The sequence below is a fragment of the Zalophus californianus genome, chromosome 2 (assembly GCF_009762305.2).
Source record: "Zalophus californianus isolate mZalCal1 chromosome 2, mZalCal1.pri.v2, whole genome shotgun sequence".
NCBI classification, from domain to species: Eukaryota; Metazoa; Chordata; class Mammalia; order Carnivora; family Otariidae; genus Zalophus; species Zalophus californianus.
The window spans coordinates 144,198,771-144,220,804 of NC_045596.1; the positions used below are offsets into that span (position 1 = coordinate 144,198,771).

Genomic DNA, 22,034 nt, shown 5'->3' on the forward strand with positions numbered 1-22,034 from the left:
TAGTAGGTATAAGGGAGTATCTCATTGTGTTTTTGATTTGCATTTCCCTAATGACTAATGATGATGTTGAGCATCTTTTCATGTGCTTATTGGCTGCTTGTATATCTTCTTTGGAAAATTTTCTATTCAAGTCCTTTATCCATTTTTAAATTAGATGTTTTTGTTGTTGTTGTTATTGAGTTATAGGTCTTTATATATTCTAGATATTAAGTCCTTATCAGATATATGATTTGCAAATATTTTCTCCCATTCTGTAGGCTGTCTTTTCACTTTCCTCATAATGTCCTTCAAGGCACACAAGTTTTTAATTTTTGATGAAGTCCTATTTATTTTTCGTTCTTTTTGCCTGTGTTTTTGGTGTCGTATCTAAGAATTTAGTGCCATACCCAAAGTCACGAAGATTTGCCTTTATGTTTTCTTCTAAGATTTTATAGTTTTAGCTCTTACATTTAGGTCTTTGATCCATTTTGAGTGAAACTCTTATATGGTCCAAGGGCCCAATTTCTTTCTTTTGCATGTGAAAATCCAGTTATCCCAGAACATTATGTTGAAGGGATTATTCTTTCTCTGCTAAATGGTTTTGGTACCCTTGTTGAAATAAAATGACCCCAGATTTGTGGGTTTACTTTTAGACTCTCAATTCTATTCTACTGGTATATACAACCATCCTTATACCAGTACCACACTGTTTTGATTAGTATAGCTTTGAAGTTGGTTTTGAAATCAGGAAGTGGGAGTCCTCCAACTTTGTTCTTCTTTTTCAAGATTGTTTTGGCCATTTGGATTCCTTCCGATCCCATATGAATTTGACAACTGGCTTTTCTATTTCTGCAAAAAAGGCTACTGGAATTTGACAGGGATTGTTTTGAATCTGTCGTTTGCTTTGGTAGTATTGACATCTAAACAATACTAAGTCTTCCAGTTGATGGATAGGTGATGTTTTCCCATTTATTTGGGTCTTCTTTAATTTCTTTCAGCAGCGTTTTGTAGTTTTTAATGTACAACTCTTTTACCTCTTTTCTTAGGTTTAATCTCCAATATTTTATTTTTTTGCCGGTTATTATAAATGGAATTGCTTTCTTAATTTCCTTTCCAGATTGTTCATTGGAAAAGCATTTTTTATAATACCAATTTCATCTCTTAGGAGTTTTGAGAAAATATGCCTTTCATTAAGACTAGATAATAGCTTTATATATTAAGATAATACTAAACTTGAAAAAAAAAAGAATCTGTGAAGTTAGAATCAACAGAGCAGAAAGGTCCCCTCATTCATTCCCCTATTTTAAGCTAGAATGTGTTAGATGACAGTTGAGAGTAACTTTGAGCACCTGAAGTGATGGGCAGCGCTTTACCTCCTTAGGGAGTCAGGAGTCAGGTAAAGGCTCACGGCTAGGAAGTTCTTATACTGAGTTGAAATAGTTTCCACCCTTTGGTTCCAGGTCTTTTAACCTAAGGACCTGCACAAATCAGTCCATGGCTATCCTAAAGTATTGTGCCCCAAACAAACCTACTTTTCAGTGCTGTGCTCTGACTAGGGCACAGCAGAGACAGACGATCAGCTTCCTCCTCCTGGACATTATAGTCCCATTAATTTAACACTGGAGTGGAAAGTCCTAGTTATACCATATTGGTTTACAGTTATATTAAATTGACATATGACTATATTTAGACATGTGGTAATTAAAGATAGTAATGAAAAAGTAAGTTTTATAAATGAAGTTGCATTTCAAGTGAAATATTAAGAAAGCTGGATGTGATTTTGCACAGCTTAATTTTAGCACCTATACATTTAGACTTTGTAAAAAGAAATGTATAAAGCAGAGGGCACATTTAACATATTTTGCATATATCATTTAAGATGCTCCTGTTTACAGATGGAAGATACTATTTTATTTTTCCATAGACAGGTAATTCTAAAGTGTAATGTTTTCTTCTTATTTATTAAAAGAAAGAGAGTTGCCTTTCATAAAAATTGTGTACTCACAGCTTGAAGTGTTCCTGAATAAACAGGTTCATTTAGGAGGACATTATCTCCAGGATTAACCATCATTTCAAACACCTAACAAAAGAAGCATAGGTTAGTTTGGATAGTATTCTTTCTATTCTTAGAATGCCTTTTTTATAGTTTGAGCTCACTAGGATTCTAGAGTAGGAATTGGTAAATTTTCTGTGAAGTACCAGATGGTACATATTTTGTGGGCCATAATATCTCCATTGCAACTATTTATCTCTGCCTCTATAATGAGAAAGTTGCCAAAGACATTATATAAACCAATGGGTGTGGCTGAGTTCCTATAAAACTCTATTTACAAAGTTAGATGAGGGCTGGATTTGGCTCTCAAGCCATAGTTTCCCAAACTCTGTTCTAGAGTAAGATAACTGGTTTGACTCCTAAAACTCACTTATGCCTTTTATTCCTTCTTTGAAAATTCATTAAATATTTACTATAAGCCAAGCCTGTGTATGGTATGGAGACAAAATGATGAGCATAGCAACACGGTTCTTATCCTCATGGAACTACTAGTCCAATGGGAAAGCTAGACACTAATCAAATAATTATGCAAATAAATGTATATTTAAAAACAGTGGTGAGTGCTATTAAGTATAGATGCACAATGTTATAAGGGCTCATTGTAGGAGGACTTGGGCATTCAGGGAATTCAGGGCATCAGGGAAAGCTTCCTTGAGGAAGTGATGAGTTGGTATAGAGGATCACAGTAGGTACACTTTGAGAAACTGAAAGAATTCTGTGGCTTGAAGGGGAAATATAAAAAGGAGGGTGGAGTGAGATCAGACAAGTAGGCAGAGAAATACGATGTAGACATTTAAGCCACATGAAGCAAGTAAGAATTTCAGGTAGAGGCTGGATAGGGGGAGTCACATTATCAGATATTCATGTTGGGAAGATCACTCTGCCTTCAGTATGAAAGAATGAAAGATGAGTGAGAATATATGTGGAAAGTCTGGGAAGTTGGAGGATTATCTGGAATGTTTTTGCTGCAGTTCTGGGGAGAGATATGGGTGTAGCCTGACAGACATTGATGATGGAATTGGAGAGGAGAACTGAGATGTATTTAGGAAATCCAAACCAACAGAACACAATCATGGATTATAGGGGAGTGAGGAAGAGGAGGCATGAAGAATGACTCCTAGATTTCTGGCCACAGAGCTAGACAGATGGAGGGAGTGATGCTGTTCACTGAAAAAACAGAACCACAAACTCTGAGAGAGGGACAAGGTGATGAGTGTGTTTTGGTTTGAGATGCCTTTGAAACATCCTATCACGGCGCCAGGTAGACAGATGGGACGCATGGATTTGGAAGGAGCTTGGAAGTTATTAGCATATGATCAAGCGCATGGGTGTGAATGGAGGTACCCAGGGAGAGTGTGTGGATTAAGGGGAGAAGAGTTTCTGAGGACTGAGCGTTGAGGAACTCTTGACAAATGATGGATGTGTAGAGGAGGAGGGCACTGCAAAGGCAGGACAGTTGGGCCAATGAGATATCGAAAGAACCAGAGAAGAATGTTTCAGGAAGGATGGGAAGATCAACAATGTGAAAGGATATTTAAGGACAGGCTTGACAAATCTTCAGAGATTCTGCAGACAATATGATCTAGACAATAGATAGCAAAGGGGTCTATTATGACAAAATCTTACATAATTCATGGAATCATCTTTTCTCTCCTTGTGGTGTGTCACAATCATCAGTTCAAGCTTCTCCTATCATTTTAACAACCTGTATCTCATGACAAACAGTATGGCCATTATCAATTGAGATAGACGTTCTGGATTTTGTTTCCCAGTTTGGCCTAGAATGTTCCCTTCACCTTTTCCTTATGAGCTTTTGGCATGTTATGACAAACAGTATCTTCCTCCGAAAAGTTTCTAGGTGATTCAGGCTTTAGAGGACATCCTAGGACCAAACAAGTTACTTGGGTGGCATGTGTATTGCCAATAAATCAAAGGAAAACCTAATCACGTACATTTTCCATGTCAATTAGGGAACATGAAAATGCCAAATATCCTAAATGAAAAGAAGGGCTGTTTATTATCTGGTAGCACTGTTCAACAGAGGTAGACAGAGACAAAGGTGCCTAACATAACATCTGTCTTGGAGAACAAACTGGAAGAACAGTAAAGCAGACCCCAGGAAGGCCTCTGTAATAAGCGTGTCATAAGTGAGTTATTGGTGTATCTGGCCGTCTCTGCCATCTCCCTTTGTTATGACTGATGTTGTGAAAGATGATGAAGAAATTGTCTTGAGCATCATTCTGGGAGAAAAGTTCATAGTATACCCTCCTAAGAAAAGAATTTAATTAAAAAGAACTTTTTCCATATTAATCTACAGAATCACAGATGTTTCTCTTCAAGCAAACACTCAAACAGTAGCTAATTCTCCCTTTTTCCCAAATTAAATACAAAGAGGGAGGAAAAATTATATTCTTATTACTTAAATACATTATTCTGTCACAATAATTTAAAATTCATTAAAGCTAACTAGATTGCAGCTTTCACATTTTCCTAAAAAGAAAAACAAAGCTCCTCTGGTTTAAGACACATAAGAGCCCTTTTTAGTCTATGGGGCGCCTGGGTGGCTCAGATGGCTAAGCGGCTGCCTTCAGCTCAGGTCATGATCCCGGGGTCCTGGGATCGAGCCCTGCATTTGGCTCCCTGCTCAGCTGGGAGCCTGCTTCTCCCTCTGCCTCTACTGTTCCCCCTGCATGTGCTCTCTCACTCTCTGTCAAATAAATAAAAATAAAATCTTTAAAAAAAAGATAAATAAGAGCCCTTTTTAGTCTAGATGTGAAGACTGAATATAGAGAATCTTTATCTAGGACTAATTATTTGTGAAAAAGAAAAGAAAAAAAGAAACACATGAGACTGAGAACCACTGGTGCAGTCTCTTGTGGGAACTCCCCAGGAGTGGTTACATCTGTGGACTTGCTGGAACCCAGGAGAGAGGCCAGTGGAATAACTGAAAGAGGGAGAGAAAGAGAACTGAGAGAGAGAGAGAGAGGGGGAGAGAGAGAGAGATAGGTAACAGGAGAACTAACCCAGGGAGAAGTCAGGGACGGACACAGACCTAGATCTACAGAAGCACATCCAAGGAGACCAGATGTAAGCAGGGCTGAGCACAGATGACCTAAGCAGGCTGGCAAAGGAATAACATTTCATCTCAGGAGTATCAGGATTATGTTTTCTAAAGAATTTAAAAATCCTAGTGAAACTTTGTAACTACATAAATCAAAATGTAACCTGAATCTCTAAGCCAGATGAAATTAAGCAGTGCTCATTAAGCTTCTGGTAGGAGTTGAGTACTTCCTTAAGGGGAATCTTGTTGTAATGACTCATAGCTCTGGGACATTAACCACATGATCGACATTTAAGAAAAATCCGGTTGGTGAATGTCTTTAAGTTCCCTGTTTAAAATTCTAGGTAAAGACAAGATAGACTACCAGTAACTCATAAAACATGACCCTCTCGTGGTCAGGTGAGAGATGACTCTATTTATGAACGTATTTGATTCTTAATTTGGGGTTCCCTTTCCATTCTGTCTTACCTTGCAAAGACCGTCTTGGCTGCCAGATGTTATGCATATGTCCATCTGTCCTTGGCTGGCTGGATAATTGATGGTGGGAGGATTGTGCAATTTTACTTGTAACTGTTTTAGCCAGGACAACAGCTCTGGGATTCTAAATCATAAAACATATTTTCAAATTTACAGTATTAAAAACCACTAATAATACTAGACAATAGTTAAATGGTAACTTTATGCCAAGCACTTTATTCATTCAATTTAAAAATCCTCAAACTTTTTTTGCCAATATTAATAACCCTATTTAAAAGACAATGCAACAGACTTACAGGAATCGACTCAGATTAAATGAGCTATGAATCTACATCTTTCTTATTACAAAGCCTATTCTTTTTCTTTTATATTAGAGCACTCACTGCATGATTGATTGTTCTCCTAGGAAAATTTCCCTAGGCTGCCTAGAAGTTCAGTCTCAAGATCTTTGTATCATGGAAGAAAAGCCTATAGTATATATTACATATAATTCATATATACATAACGTGTTATATTTCAATATACTTTTCAATTACAGAACAAAGAAGACTTTAATAAAGTATAATTTGTAGACACTCCATAAATTATCCTTTATCACTGGAAGAAGAACAGCTAGGAAAGTCATAAAGCATGTGTTCCAGCTTGCTTTTATGACTAGATAAAGAAGATGTGGTATATATATACAATGGACTATTATGCAGCCATCAAAAAAACAAAATCTTGCCATTTGCAACAACGTGGATGGAACTAGAGGGTATTATGCTAAGCGAAATAAGTCAATCAGAGAAAGACATGTATCATATGATCTCACCAATATGAGGAATTCTTAATCTCAGGAAACAAACTGAGGGTTGCTGGAGTGGTGGGGGCTGGGAGGGATGGAGTGGCTGGGTGATAGATATTGGGGAGGGTATGTGCTATGGTGAGTGCTGTGAATTGTGTAAGACTGTTGAATCACAGACCTGTACCCCTGAAACAAATCATACATTATATGTTAAAAAAAAAAAGAAGATAGTAGGAAGGGAAAAATGAAGGGGGGGAATCGGAGGGGGAGACGAACCATGAGAGACGATGGACTCTGAGAAACAAACTGAGGGTTCTAGAGGGGAGGGGGGTGGGGGGATGGGTTAACCTGGTGATGGGTATTAAAGAGGGCACATTCTGCATGGAGCACTGGGTGTTATACGCAAACAATGAATCATGGAACACTACATCAAGAACTAATGATGTAATGTATGGTGATTAACATAACAATAAAAATTTTTAAAAAAACGAATGATGTAATGTATGGTGACTAACATAACAATAAAAAAATCAGAAAAAAAGATCTGCTTCTCTGATTACTGTTACCTTTTACAAAGTAGATCTCGAATTATGCTAGTTTTGTTTTGTGGCCTACCTTTCGTATTTCAGTACAAATCTCAGTCCTACTTTTTTGTTTTGATAAAATATGCATAATAAAATGTACCATTAAAAAAAAGAAATTAAAGACAACTGGGGGTGCCTGGGTGGCTCAGTTGGTTAACATCTGCCTTAGGCTCAGGTCATGATCCTGGGGTCCTGGGATCCAGCCCTGGTTGGGTCTCTGATCAGTGGGGAGTCTGCTTCTCCCTCTCTCTCTGCCCCTTCCCCCACTTGTTCTTTCTCTCTCTCAAGTAAATAAAATCTTAAAAAAAATAAAGACATCTGAACAGAGGGCAAAGTATTTGCATAGCTGTCTGCAACTATTAAGGGAACACAATTTTTTACAAAAATCCATCCCCCCCAGGACTTAAAATTTGCTGCTTCCTGGATTGTCCTTTTCTCCTTCCTCCTAACCGCTTCTCTTCCCCTAACTCCTTTTTTTCCCCCCAGTCTCCAGCTCCAATGGTATTTGCCTTCTCTTGGCTTCTACAGGGAAATAAGCCTCTCATTATTTAAGGTCAAGGAGCAGTCACTGAGGAGGGTTAAGCATTTAATAAACTGTTGCTCTTAATTATTCTTTGAAAATTCTTCCCCAGACCTTCCTGCCTGTGGAATACCCAGTTAAAAAAGACACGTTACTTTATCAGTGGGCATTAGAATATTGCTCATGAAAATGAACAAAATTATGTTATCTGTCGATAACTACCGGCACTTTGAGAATACTGAAGTGCTCTCTTCATCATCTCTTCATCAAATTGGATGGGCTTTCATTTTTTGTGGTGATAACAGCAGTCGTAAAAGGGAACGTGTTGGGGTTTGGTGATCCAGAAGCCAAGAGATGACTGATTTTGGTTGCCCTGTTCCAAGTCTCAGCTACAATACTACGGAAGAGAAGAAACGTTTCCATTGAAGACTTTTCATAAACAGAGATTGCTCAATATATGCATTCAATAAAACTGTAAAGCTGAACAATTTCTAGTGGACAGAATACTAATCTAAAATAAACACGTAAAATTACTTTTTCTGGACCTACTTTCACTGGTGGAGGAACTAAAGAATGGAGACGTCCAACTAAGGCAGAGCAACCAGCAAGTTAAGCAAGGGGCCACAATAACAGAAAACCGTCCTCCTCTCCTCCCTTTAGCGCCTACCTATCCGTCAGGCTTCAGGGCTCACTCCTTTCCACTTTACCAGGCCCTCCCCACTCCGCACACATCTGCACATGTGCCTAACATCTACTCATCCTGCAGGGAAGAGCCTTTCTGGACAGCCACACCCCTCTCTCTTCCAAGGACGTGTCCCACAACAGCTGAGATACCCAATTCCCCGCCTCCCGTTCCGGCCCCAAGTTCTCTGAAAACAGTCTGTCCCTGTTTCAGGTTTGCACGCTTAGCTTGGCTCACTGGGAGCTTTCACAGTTTGAATGAATGAACCCACGCCAGCCGTTGCCCGTAGGCACCGCGGCTGGAGGCTCCGCGAGAAAACCCCCACCCCTGGAGGAGGGGCGCCCCGCCCAGGACTCACTCACGACTCGGATGGGAGAAGGCTTTCTCGCTGCGCTCGTGGCGGTGAGGAACCGTGCGTAATCATGTCTCTGATACCCAAGCACCTTCTTCGGTAGTTGAAAACTAGAAAAACCAAATAGCCGCGTCAAGCAGTGCCCTCCGAACCCCGGAAACGCCGCCTCGGTTGTACCCCCCGCCGCTGAAACGCCCCGGCTGGAGGCTGCGCTCAGCGTCTGGGTCCCGAACGGGCCCGGGGCCGGTGGCTGACCCAAACAGTGCGCCGCAGACGCAGGGTCGCTCCCGCTCCCGGCCCGGGCCCCGGGCGGGGGGTGGGGTGCGGGGGCGGGGCGGGGCAGATTCCCGCCTCGCCGCGGGCCGTGCCTCGCCCCCCTCCCGCCCCGCGCCGCAGCCTATGGCCGCCCGCCGCGCGCGCCTCCCCATCCCGGATCAGCGCCCTCAGCGCGGGGCGGGCTGGGTGACGGCCGGCCGCGAGGCACTTGCAGTCCTGGGCCAGTGCTGAGGTCCATTCAGAGCGAGTCCGACTCTTGACCTCGCAGCTGGGAGTCGCCGCAAGAAAGAGGCCGGGTTGGCCTGGGCGCCCGCCTGGGGCCTTGCCGGAGGGCCACTGGGGGGGAGGGGCGGGGGGCGCCGGAAGTCCCCACGATCCTAAACCTTGAGTGCCATCTGGTGGCTGCTTTGGTCCATTGCAGCGGGCTTCCTAAACTGCTTTTCGTCTGGTACGGACAATTCCTTGTGGCTGGTGGTTACCTGGCCTCTGGCGAAGCAGCTGGCGCGTTTCACCCCCTCGGTCACTGTTGTGTTTCATACTGACCTTTCGTAGTATAGCTATAGGCACTATCCCAGGAAGTCACCCAGGCGACCCAGATGATTTGCAACGTCACTTTCTCCAAGATCTGAACATTTTAGAGTGAAGGTGGAGTGTTGAAACAAATTTTGGAAGAATCCACTCTGAGGGTCTCCTCAAATTTTACTATCTTCCCTCGCCTTGGATTTTCTGACCCTTTCATTATGGACTTCGGTTAGACTTAGGACTTAGATTCATCCCTTTGCGTCTAGCACCCGGTCCTCTTTTCTTACAGAGCAATTCTCCCCATCCTCCACCTTCCACTGGCATCCCCCTCTACCCCCAGTTTTCCTCTGTGATTTCCCTTCCTGAGTCACCAAAATGGAATGCAGTTTTCCGCGTGAGCACTTAATGAGTGAAGATTTTGAGACAGTCCCTCTTTTTTTTTTAACTCCTAGGTGGATATAAAAGAGTCATTTATTTTGAACAAATTCCAACTAGCCTCATTCATTCGGTAACACTTATTGAATACTTCCTGGATGAGTACTGACATATTGTCAAAGGGCTCTCTTCTAGACAGAAATAGATTAGTCCAGGAGACCTCTTCTATCCTTATCCAGGTCCTGGCAACAAAAGGATGAGATAACCCAGTGAAATCTTTATGCTGGCAGCTGAATACCAGAAGGGAATTTCATTAGTAAAGCTGCTAGAAGCCCAAGAGGCAGTGGGGTTCTGGATTCAGAGACTTCAAGTGGTTTTAAATCCCACTGATGATTTACCAGCTGCATGTCTTTGGACAAGTTACGTTTTTTTGTGCATGAGTTTTCTCACAGCGTGGTCCCAGGGTCCTGGGATCGAGTCCCGCATCGGGCTCCCCTGCTGCTTGGGAGCCTGCTTCTCCCTCTGCCTCTCTCTCTCCTCTGTCTCTCATGAATAAATAAATAAAATCTTTAAAAAAATGTTAGCTCTTATTATGAGTAGTTACAATGTTTTTACATAAATACTCAGCCTCCAGAAGTTTTTTTTTTGCCTGGAGAAACTACTTGGCAACACTCAAGGCAAGTTGTATCCTTAGTTAATTCGAGATCGCATTAAGGATCTTTTTGAGATTGTCAATTTTAAAAAGGGTTGCCCCTTAATGTTTCTAGAAATTAGCTCGAGAAGCTCTAAATACATCTAAATAAGGTATAGACCAGGGTTAAGTATGAAATGTAACTAGAAATATTGGTGTTACTGGAGACTGCAGCTTCTTTTTGGCTTCAATAAGTGTGGTTCCCTCAGATACTTAACAGAAATCTAAATTCCTCTGGTAGTAGGAAAGGGTGAAAGCAGTTTCGAGTTTTGGGCTAAGAAAACACTCAAGATGATCTTTTCCAACCACATTCATGCACAGTTCTATGATTCTTATAATGTCTATTATATAGACATTAAAATAGTGCAGAACTAGCCTCCCGTCCCCCAACAAATAAGTAGAATACAATTCCAGGAACCAAAACTAAAGAGATTTAAGGCCATCCAAGTCATAAGATGTAGGTTCTCAACCTTAAAAACTTTTACTGAATTTTCTTTTGGGCCTGCCCTGGAGCTGGATAGGTGAGATGGCTGAGGGTGCTGATTGGTTATAAGCAGGGTGAAGCCAGGTATAAGGGCAGAGAATTGACCCTTGAGGAAGGGCTAAATGGAATGCATGGGACCTTAGGATTATGTTCAGAAAATGCAAGGCAGAAAATGGTCACTGTGATGGGAAAGGGACAGGCAAGAGTTAAGTTAGAGAGAGCTTACCTGACAATCAGAACCTGAAAACTGATTACCAGAGAAATCAAACAGACCAGACTTTGAATTTGTCAGGAGCGACAGCAGAAGGAATTCTCCCACAGGAGTAAGATGAATGAGCAAGGTGAGTAAGATGAATGAGCAAGGTTCGCAGCTCAGCGCTGCCTTTTTAAAGTCTTGGCGTAGGACTGCCTGCGGATAGAATTAAAGGGGACAGTTCTTCTGGATCCGGTCATTCTCTAAACATTTATTGTTTGCTCTGTGCTAGGAACTATAATGAATTTAAAAATATAACTGAGACAAGTCTGGAAAAGCAAGTGTTTGTTGGTTGAGGGGTTAACAATTTCATATAATTCAACATCCTTAGCAGACATACAAGCTGCTATGGAAAGCAGAGAGAAGGTAGTGGTTATTTCCAATGGACACAAGTTTCCCATTGAGTTAGAAGTATAAGCTTCCTATTATGATCTTGGTCATACTCATAGTCTAAAATCAAACAGGATCACGCATAGGCTAATTGTCATATTTTACTCCTTTCTCTTAAAGGTTAGAGGTCCTAATAGGAAGACTTGTTCCTTACTTGATAGATTTATCCCAGAGCCTTTCCCATAATCTGTGAGGGAAGCAAGTTTCTTTGTTGTTGTTGTTGTTGTTGTTATTGTTTTAAGATTTTATTTATTTATTTGACAGGGGGGAGGGGAGAGAGAGAACAAGCTGGGGGGGGTGGCAGGCAGAGGGAGAAGCAGACTCCCTGCTGAGCAGGGAGCCCACTGTGGGGCTCAATCCCAGGGTCCTGGGATCATGACCTGAGCTGAAGGCAGATGCTTAAGGACTGAGCCACCCAGGCGCTCCAAGGGAATCAAGTTTCAAAACGCCAAACCTGTTCTAAGAAATGTTGCTGATGTTTCTAATTTGCATACTTTGGGGCTAGACTGTTAAGATAATTTGGGGTGATAAATGGAGATGGAAAATGTGTGGGTTTGGGGGGCTGGTGTGGGAAAGTATATTATTATCTGTGTTGTGTGATAAGTTATCCCCAAACTTACCAGCTATATTATTCTTCTGGGGTTCCCATAACAAAATACCACAGATTGAATGGCTTAAACAACAGAACATTATTTTCTCACAGTTCTAGAGGCTGGAAGTCCAAGGTCAAGATGTCAGTAGGGTGGGTTTCTCTGGGGCCTCTCCTTGTCTGCAGATGGCCACCTTCTCCCTGTGTCCTCACAAGGCATTTTCTTTGCATGTGCCCATCCCTGGTGTTTCTTCCTCTTCTTATAAGGACACCAGTCATACTGGATTAGGGCCTCATCCTAGCAGTTTCATTTAATCTTAATTACCTCTTTAAAGGCTCTGTCTCCAAATATAGTCACTTGAGGGGTTAGGGTTTCAACATATGAATATAGGGTGGTGACACAGTTCCGTCCATCACAACAGTTAAAACATCAAACAATTATCTCATAATTTCTGTGGGTGGGGAATTCAGTAGCCATTTAGCAGTCAGTTCCGGCTAGGGTTGTCTCGGGAAGTGGAGGTCAAGATAATGGTTAGGGCTACAGTCATCTGAAAGCTTGTCTGGAACTAGATGATCTGCTTCCAAAGCAGTTCATTCACACTGATGTGTTAGTTTCCAGGGCTGCAGTAACAAAGTACCCCAAACTGGGTGGCTTAGAGCAACAGAAATGTACCGTCTCTGTTCTGGGGGCTAGACGTGAAAGATCAAGGTATTGGCAGGGTGGTTCTTTCAGAGAGCTGGGAGGAAGAATCTATACCATGCCTCTCTCCTAGCTTACTGTGGTTTGCTGGCAGTCTTTGGTGTTCCGTGGCTTGTACTTGCATTGTCCTGATCTCTGCATTCATCTCCACATGGTGTTCTCCCTGTGTGCGTGTCTCTTCCCTCTTTCATAAGGACATCAGTCGTATTGGATTAGGGCTCATCTTAATGACTTTATTCTAACTTGATTACCTGTGTAAGAACTCTATTTTAGATAAGGTCATATTTTTAGGTACTGTGGACCTAAGTTAAGACTCCAGCTTATCTTTTAGGGGGGACACAATTTAACCCATAACACATGACTCTTGGCTGAAGACCTCTTGTGGGCTATCGGTAGGAGAACTCAGTTGCTTTCCATATGTACCTACCCATAGAGTTGCTTGAAAGTCTTCATGACATGGACAGCTGGCTTCCGTCAGGTTGAGTAACCCAAGAGAGAAAGGAAGAGGCTTCAGTGCCTTCTATGACCTAGTCTTGGAAATCACACTGTCACTTTTGCCTTATTCTGTTTATTAGAAGTGATTCTTTGAGTCCAGTCCACTCTCAAGGGGAGGAGAATCCTGGTCTACTTTTTGGAGGAGGAAATGTCATGAAATTTGGATTTTTAAAGCCCCAACATGGGACTCAAACTTACAACACCAAGACAAAGGGTCACATGCTATACCGACTGAGCCAGCCAGGTGACCCATGGACATTTTTTAAAACTACTGTAGATGGGATGCGGGGTTAGGTCAAATTAGAGACAAATGTTGGTTAGGGTAGTGGAATAAAACTAAGGCAGAAATCAAGTCAGAGAGATTATACCTGTCATTAATACTGGAGTCAGCCCCTGAACACTCAAGGAAGAGGAATGAGGAATTAGATAGTTAGATTAGTTATCAGAGAGACTAAACAAAAGAGATTATTATATATAAAAAGAGAAAGAATTCTTTTGAGAAGAAAGTTGTACCTGCAAAGCTGCCTTTTTGATTTCAGATACTGTATTTTTCAGCTTTATAATTTCCATTTGGCCCTATATAAAGTTTCTATTTTTCTGTTAAGATCAACTATATTGTTCATCATTGTAAACATGTTTTCCTGGAACATTCTAAGGCCAAGGAAAACACTAATAGTTGGTTTAGTGTTGTTATACTTGTTGCTCTCAAATCCTTGTCTGCTAATTGAAACATTTGGGTCATTCAGAGTTAATTTCCTTTGTCTTTTTTCCTAAGATGAATTCACATTCTTCTGGTCCTTAATATGTTGAATATTTTTGAATTCACCTTGGCATTGTGCTGTAAAGACTCTGGATTCTGTTATATTCCTCTAAAAATATGGAGGTTTTTCTTTTAGCAGGCAGGCAGGCAGGCAGGCAATTAACTTGGTTCAAATCAAAGTATAATTTCTATCTCTTGGCAGCAGTTCAAATCTCAGTTCAGCTCTTTTCTCTTTTAGCGGGGCTGTTTTGAGTTTTTTCTGTGCATACATGCTGCATGGTTCAAGGATCTGTTAGGGACTTGGGGCAGAGAATACATAGACTTATAGACAGGATTTGGGATGCCTTCTCCAGCTCTCTCTTTCCTGGGATTTTGCCCTTCACTTTTAGTGCCTGTGATTGCCGGGAAATCTATCCTTTTGTTCTTCAGACCAGAGAGACTGCGGTTTTTCCCCTGGAGCTAACTGCCTCATGGGGTGTTGATTTTGGCCTGTTCTTATACAGGAAGTTGTAAAAATAGGAATCTCTTCTTTCAAGTATAGATTTCCTCCAGATTCTGCAGGCTTTTGTTCACTCTCTCGAGACTCCAGGTTTTTTTTTTTTCCCTCCCTTCCTTCCTTCTCGCATTTTGTGCAGAACTTATATTTGTTATCTTCAGGAGGTTTGGGTCCAATAGGAGCATACATATATATATCTCCAAAGTAGAAACCTATGGCTGCAGCCCTTTTAAAAGGAGGGGATGTAATATAGTGCAGTGAGTGATTACAGCCTTGGGATCAGACTGCTTGGTTTCAAATCTCAGCTTTGCCACTTATATTCTGTGTGTTCTTGCACAAATTACTTAACCTCTTTATTTCTGGATCACCTAGCTTGTAAAATAGCATTAAAATGTTATCCAGGGGCACCTGGGTGGCTCAGTCGGTTAAGCGTCCAACCCTTGATCTCAGGGCTGTGAGTTCAAGCCCTACATTTGGCTCCACGCTGGGTGTGGACCCTACTTAAAAAAAAAAAGTTACCCCACTCAGAGGATTATTATGACTGTTAAATTCATATAGTTTGCTTTGCAGTATCTGACATATAAATGCCTAATAATTATCAGCTGTTTTCATTCTTATTATCAGCAATATTAAATTAGAAATATTAATGATAATCAGCAATATGAATGATAAAAGAGGCAACTCAATATTCTGAGAAATCTTACTTAGGAAGGATTTTTAAAAATTTATTTTTTTAAAGATTTTATTTATTTATTTGTCAGAGAGAGAGAGAGAGAGCACGAGCGAGTGCTCACAAGTAGTGGGGGTGGCAGGCAGAGGGAGAAGCAGGCTCCCGGCTGAGCAAGGAGCCCAAGCGGGACTCCATCTCAGGACCTTGGGCTCATGACCTGAGTCGAAGCAGATGCTTAACCTAGAAAGCCACCCCTAGAAAGGATTTACCTTAAGGATTTCTCAGAAACCTAAGGGGACTAAATCTATCATATAAAAAGAATTACTAGATGTTTACAAGTGCAGACTTGAGCTGAGTTTACTACAACACAAAGTTCCTATTATTGATGAGCAAGTATATAAATGGGTATATTCAGCAGGTCTTACAAGTCAACAAATAATCATAGAACAACATGAAAAGTACAAAGTGGCTGAGCAAAGTAAATATATAAAGCACACAGATGGCAATGATTGGTTTTAAAGGAGAGACATTTCCCTCATTCAACATATTTACCATGGAATCTATCCATGATCTGAGACAAGTTTGTTTTAGACAATCAAGTTTATAGGTGGGTATTCTGGGCTTAAAATCTATAGTAAAGAATATTATCTCACTTTCCCAACTATTAGAACTACAATGTGGACATAAACTCAGAAAACAGAAATTTTTGGCCTGTTGACTTTTTTTTTTTTTCCAAAAAGAAGTATGCAGATGGCAGCTGAAGCAAGATTCAAAATAGGCAGCAAGGTATTCTTTTTGGCGAGTTGAAGCCCCCAGAGCAAGGGTTGATTTGAAAAATATTTGTTTGGGATTTCCTATATCCAGTGCTTTAATAGGCACTGGGAAGGGCTGAGAAGAAAGGCACACAGTGCTGTGATAGTATTTGATGGTGCAGTGATGTAGTCTCAGGGCTGAAGGGAGACAGTTTTCTGAGGAAGTGATGTTTCCACTGAGTTCTAAAGGTTGAGTAGAGGGGGCGCCTGGGTGGGGCAGTCAATTAATTGTCTGACTCTTGATTTCAGTTTGGGTCTGATCTCAGGGCTGTGAGATCGAGCCCCAGTTTGGGCTCCCCACTCAGTGTGAAGTCTGCTTGAGTTTCTCCCTCCCTCGCCCTCTGCTCCTTCCCTTTCCTGCTCTCTCTCTTCCTCTCAAATAAATCTTAAAAAAAAAAAAAATAAAGGCTGAGTAGAAGTAGGCAAATGTAGAGTGGATGAAGAGAGAGTGCTCCCAGCAGCAGAAACAGAATGTGCAATGGTTTCCTAGATAAGGAAACATGGTATATTCAAGGAAATGAAAGGAGGCTAGAAATTGAAAAGTTGACTGGGAAGAGATGCAACTCAGGAGACAGGTCGAATCATACTGGTTTTTATAGGCTCTAGTCAAGATTTTATGTCTTATCCTGACAGTAAGGGAAAATGGCTGAGTTGAGTGGATAAAGTAAATACCAAAACAAAGTGACTCAAATGAATTTTTTGGTTCCCCAGTGCATATAAAAGTGATGCTTACACTATGCTGTAGTTTATGAAGTGCATAATGGCATTATATATTAATTCTACATTATATATAACATGTTATATTGTATAATTATATAATATATAATATAGCATATATAATTATTATGCATTGTATATTATATGTAATAATATATAACATATAATATTATACAATAGCATATTATGTTATATTGTATAATTATATAGCATATATAATTATATAATGTATATATAACGTATATAATATATAACATATGTTGTATAATATAAAATACTTAACACATATAACATATAATTATATAATATACATAATATAACATCTATCATTATACAATAACATTATATTATATTGTATAATAATTATATATTTGTATATATTTATAATTATATATTGTATAATAATTATATACATATATATAACAATGTATATCCCTTAATTAAAAAATACTTTATTGCTAAAAATTGCTAACTATCATCTGAGCTTTTAGTAAGTCCTAATCTTTTTGCTGGTGGAGGATCTTGCCTCAATATGGATGGTGGCTAACTGATCAGGGTGGTGGTTGCTGAAGGTTGGAGTGACTGTGGTAACTTCTTAAAATAAGACAACAATGAAGTTTGCTGCATTGATTGACTCTTCCTTTCATGGGGATTTCTCTGTGGCATGTGATGCTGTTGGATAGCATTTTATCCACAGTAGAACTTCTTTCAGAATTGGAGTCAATCCACTCAAACCCTGATGCTGCTTGATCAACTAAGTTTACATAGTATTCTCAATCCTTTGTCGTTATTTCAACAGTTTTCACAGCATCTTCACCAGGAGTAGATTCCATCTCAAGAAACCACTTTCTTTGCTCGTCCACGAGTGACTTCTCATCCATTAGCTTTATCAGGAGAGTGCAGCAATTCACCCATAGCTTCAGCGTCCATTTCTTTTTTTTTTTTAAGTTTTTATTTTAATTCCAGTATAGTTAACATACAGTGCTATATTAGTTTCAGGTATACAATATAGTAATTCAACAATTCTATACATTACCCGGTGCTCATCACGACAAGTGCCCTCCTTAATCCCCATCACCTGTTTCACACATCCCCCCACCCACTTCCCCTCTGGTAACCATCAGTTCGTTCTCTATAATTAAAAAAAAAGTCTGTTTCTTGCTTTGTGTCTCTCTCTCTTTTTTCCTCTTTGCTTGTTTGTTTTCTTAAATTGCACATATGAGTGAAGTCATATGGTATTTGTCTTTCTCTGACTGATTTCTTTCTTTTTTTTTAAAGATTTTATTTTTATTTAGTTGACAGAGCACAAGAGAGCACAAGCAAAAGGAGTGGCAGAGGGAGAAGGAGAAGCAGGCTCCCCACTGAGCAGGGAGCCCAATATGGGGCTCCATCCCAGGACCCTGAGATCATGACCTGAGCTGAAGGCAGATGCTTAACCAAATGAGCCACCCAGGTAACCCTCATACATTATTTCTGTTAAAATATATCCTGAGTTAAAACTTGGATTTCCAGAAAAATCGATCTGATCAGGTTTAGTCTAATGTAACTTGAAGAAATTAGATTGCATTCTGTGCCATTATTTCAAAATGTGTTTACTGAACACTTCGTATTTCTTAGGTACATGTCAGGTACAGCGGATGTACTAGTGAACATGGCAGATGTAGTCCATGCTGTCATGGAGTTTATGCGTTAAATATATAACTAAAAGTGTGTGAACAATAGAAGGCTAGTAAGAAAAGGTGAGAAAACATGGCAAAGGTGAGGAGCCTAAAGAAGTCCAATATGGTTGGAGCTGGAAGAGTAATGAACAGGAAACCGAGTGTTGACTTTCGGTGGCAGGTTGGTGAGATCACAGAAGGGTTTGTTTTCCATATTGAAGATGGTGAACTTCATCCTAATTATACCAGATGTGTTTTATTCAAGAGAGTGGTGTGTCAATATTTGTTTTTTTAAGGTCACTCTGGCCTCTGAGTAGGTTTGAAGAAGGGTAAAAATAAACCCATTGAGCCAGTTAGGTATGTTTTATTTTGTTTGTTTGTTTGTTTTTTTTTTTAGTAGCAAGATGAGAGATGATAGAGTCTTACGTGAGTTGATGGGAGTGGGAATGGAGGAAACAAATGGATTTGAGGGGCACTGGTTGGATAGACTAGAGATCTGTGATGGGTTCATGTGCAGAGGGAGGAGCCAAGGGCGAGTCAGGGTATTGATTGCCTGGTACTGCCATCACAAGTTACCACCAAGAAGGTGGCTGAAAACAATACAAGATTATCCTCTCCCAGTGACTAAAGGGGCCTCAGATGCAGAGATAAGAGGACAACTGGAGAAGCACAGGCAATGGTGAGGGGGACAACAGAGGAAGAGAGTGTTTTGAGAAGGACTAACCACTGCTGATAGGAATAACATATCTCTAACTCAGAACAACATACAGCTAACTGCCACTTAGCCTCTCTCCCCCGGGTTGCTCTTCAGGCATCTCAAATTTAGTATGTCCAAACATGAACCGTGCTGCTTTCCCTAAACATGATTCTCCCATGGTTCTTCATCTTAGGAAATGGTACCACTGTGTAGCCAGTTGGTTAGACCAGAACTTTCTTACAAGAGCCCTCCTAAAATTGTGTCTTGAAAATGTCTACTTCTCTCTAGCTACTGCCAACGGCCTATAAGTCACTGTAAGTCACTTTCTTAGCCTTGAAATCAGCCTCCCTGTATCTACTATAATCACCCTGCAGCTAAAATAAGCTTTTTAAAACGCAGAGTTGATTGTATTTCTGTCCACTTAAAGTCTTTCAGTGATTTCAAGTGGCCTTTGAGAGTCTATGTGATGTAGCCTGTGCCTGCCCCTCCAGGTTTGTGTCACACTGCTCTCTCTCCTGCTCCCTCATGCCAGGACAGCGGCCTTCTATCAGACCTTCCGATATACTATGCTTCTTCCTACCTCAGTGCTTGGCACATTGCTGTTTCTCTCCTGAAAAATCTCTGCTCTTTACTGAACCTCCCCCTCCCAGCTTTTTCTTTGGAATGCTATTCCCAACCGTAATTGAGTAATTACTTTTGAAATTATTTGTTATGTTTATATTTCTCCTGCAAACCAGTAAAGCCTAAGAGGGTAGGTGTCCCTTCGGTTTCTCTGAGAACCACTAAACAGTGCCACTGCCTTGCACAGCATTCTAGGTGAAAGGTGCCTTCTGGAGTCATGCAGTGAAGTGGCCCTGCCACTGAATTCTGCCACCTTCCATAGTGCCTGTTCGAGAGAGGACGCTCATAAAATATTTTTGGAATGACTGTATCAATGAAAGGATACTAGAAGCAATAGAATTGCCTGAGCTTTACAAGGAGGAAAGGGCAGAACCTTGAGGTGCTCTAAATGTAAGGGGCATGTGGAGTTGAGAATGCTAGCAGAGAAAACAGGGTCTTGCCAGTGAAGAAAATCAGGACAGTGTGGTGGCAGAGACACTAAAGGCAGAAAGAACTTGGAGGAAGGAGAGAGTGATCAAGAATGTCAAATGTGCACAGTGTTCAGTTAAGATAAAACAGAGACGTCTTCTTTGAATTTAGTGATGAGAAGTCCTTGCTGAAACTGACCTGGATAATTTTATGGTGTTTGTTGTAGAAGCAAGATTGAAATGGGGTGAAGATGAGTAGAATATTGGGAAATGACAGTAGTGAATTGAAGAGGAGGAGATTGAGCAGTATCTATAGGTTGATGTGGGGGTTGAAAGAGGTTTTTGGTTTGGAATAAGATGGTTGGTCTTGGATGGAAGGTAGGATGATTTTTTTGGGGAAAGGCAGTCATGCACAATTTGTAACCCCATGCATGGGCTAGATATAAGAGTGGCCTTTTGCCTGGAATATTTCCTTTTGCAAAGAGATAGAGAACTCTCACAGCCTGTGCTGAGCTTTTTGCCTTGTGAGGAAATATCTTCCCCTGTTCTGAGCTGGAAGTATACTCCTTTGTTGCTTACATTGGTGCATTAATAGCCCTCAGGCATTCCTGCAGTGTTCTGTATTTCAGACCCCAGAAAGGAGGACTCAGGGTCCTTCTACTGTAGCACGAAGTGGGTTGCAAGGCACCAGATCTTGTGCACTCTCTCCTCTTGCTATAAGGAAATGCTATACCACTGGAGCCTGATATGCACATTGTCTATTCTCAGCAATGTCAAGTTACACACTGATCTCTTCCCTGAGTGACACTTATCCACTTTTTACCTTTGCCTGCAGAGTGTGACCACTCTGTGAACAGTGAAACACGTTTTCCTTTGCAAATGGGTGTGGCAATAAGAGGAAAATATTGATGAAGATATAGGAGGTGTTATCTATTTGTTTTTCTAGAGAAATAGGAGGTCCTATGCTGAGAAGGGGGGGATGTGGAAGGATTGGGGGTTTGATGAGAAGGGAGTATACTTAAATATATTTGTTATGGAGGCTAGAGAAGCATTGTAGCCTTGCTGATCAGTGATGTAGGTCCATTTGAGGTTGGTAACTACAGATCGGGACCAATCTACACTGTTAATGAGATTTATCTCTATCAACATTTAGCACTTAGAGGGCAACGACAAAGGAGAAGTATTGTTTGGTTCATCCAGGATGGGAGTATTTGGATGTGGATGCAGTGAGAGCCCTGTGGAGCAAGAGAGTTTAGAACACTAGAAAGAGTGGAGTTGAGATTGTACCTAAGAGGGATAAAGGTGGAAGTTATGAAATGAAGCAGCTGATAGATGAAGTCGAGGGTTTTATGAACTGGAGTTGCCCTGGAAGTTGAAGACCCCATGTAGTAAGAGTCATGAGTGAGTGAGCTGGAAAGATGGGAGCTTGTGGGCTGAGAGTGAGATGTCTGAATTAGTGTATCAGAGATAGAGTTCTTCCAGGTGATGACAAGTTTCAGGGAATTTCTGTAGAGTGGTAGCTAAAGTGATGGAAGAGATGAAGTCAAGAACATGAGAAGTCAGAGAGCCAAATCATCCATCCACATGGACAGTAAAGTCATCTAGGATGATAGCAGTGCTTGGAATTAAAGGAATACTTTGAGCTGGGTGCCACTGGCACTGAGGGAGTTTGGTACATGACAGTGGCAGTAAAGGTGGAGATAGAATATGCTTGCAGATAAAATGTATAGCCAAATTACATGAGTCTCAAGGAGGCTTTTGTAAGAAGGTGCTGGAGTAATGGTGTGGACATGGTTTTGGGAGAAAGGAGGATACCAACCTCATTTTCCAATTTTAAGGTAAGTGGGATATAGGAAGATGAGCACTTTTTACTTGAGAGAGCTATAGGGAAACTAATATCTTCAGTGGGTAGCCAGGTTTCAGTAAAGT

At 40.8% G+C, this 22,034-nt stretch overlaps 1 protein-coding gene across 1 annotated transcript in view; it reads right to left on the reverse strand.

The window, feature by feature from the left end:
* Window positions 1-22,034, reverse strand: part of AADAT (aminoadipate aminotransferase) — an 83,578-nt gene that overhangs the window by 17,306 nt on the left and 44,238 nt on the right. The window contains 6 exon segments of the mRNA XM_035726351.1: window positions 1,985-2,059; window positions 5,562-5,695; window positions 7,681-7,743; window positions 7,746-7,847; window positions 8,499-8,889; window positions 11,067-11,249. Coding sequence (XP_035582244.1) covers window positions 1,985-2,059; window positions 5,562-5,695; window positions 7,681-7,743; window positions 7,746-7,847; window positions 8,499-8,889; window positions 11,067-11,249 — 948 coding nt within the window.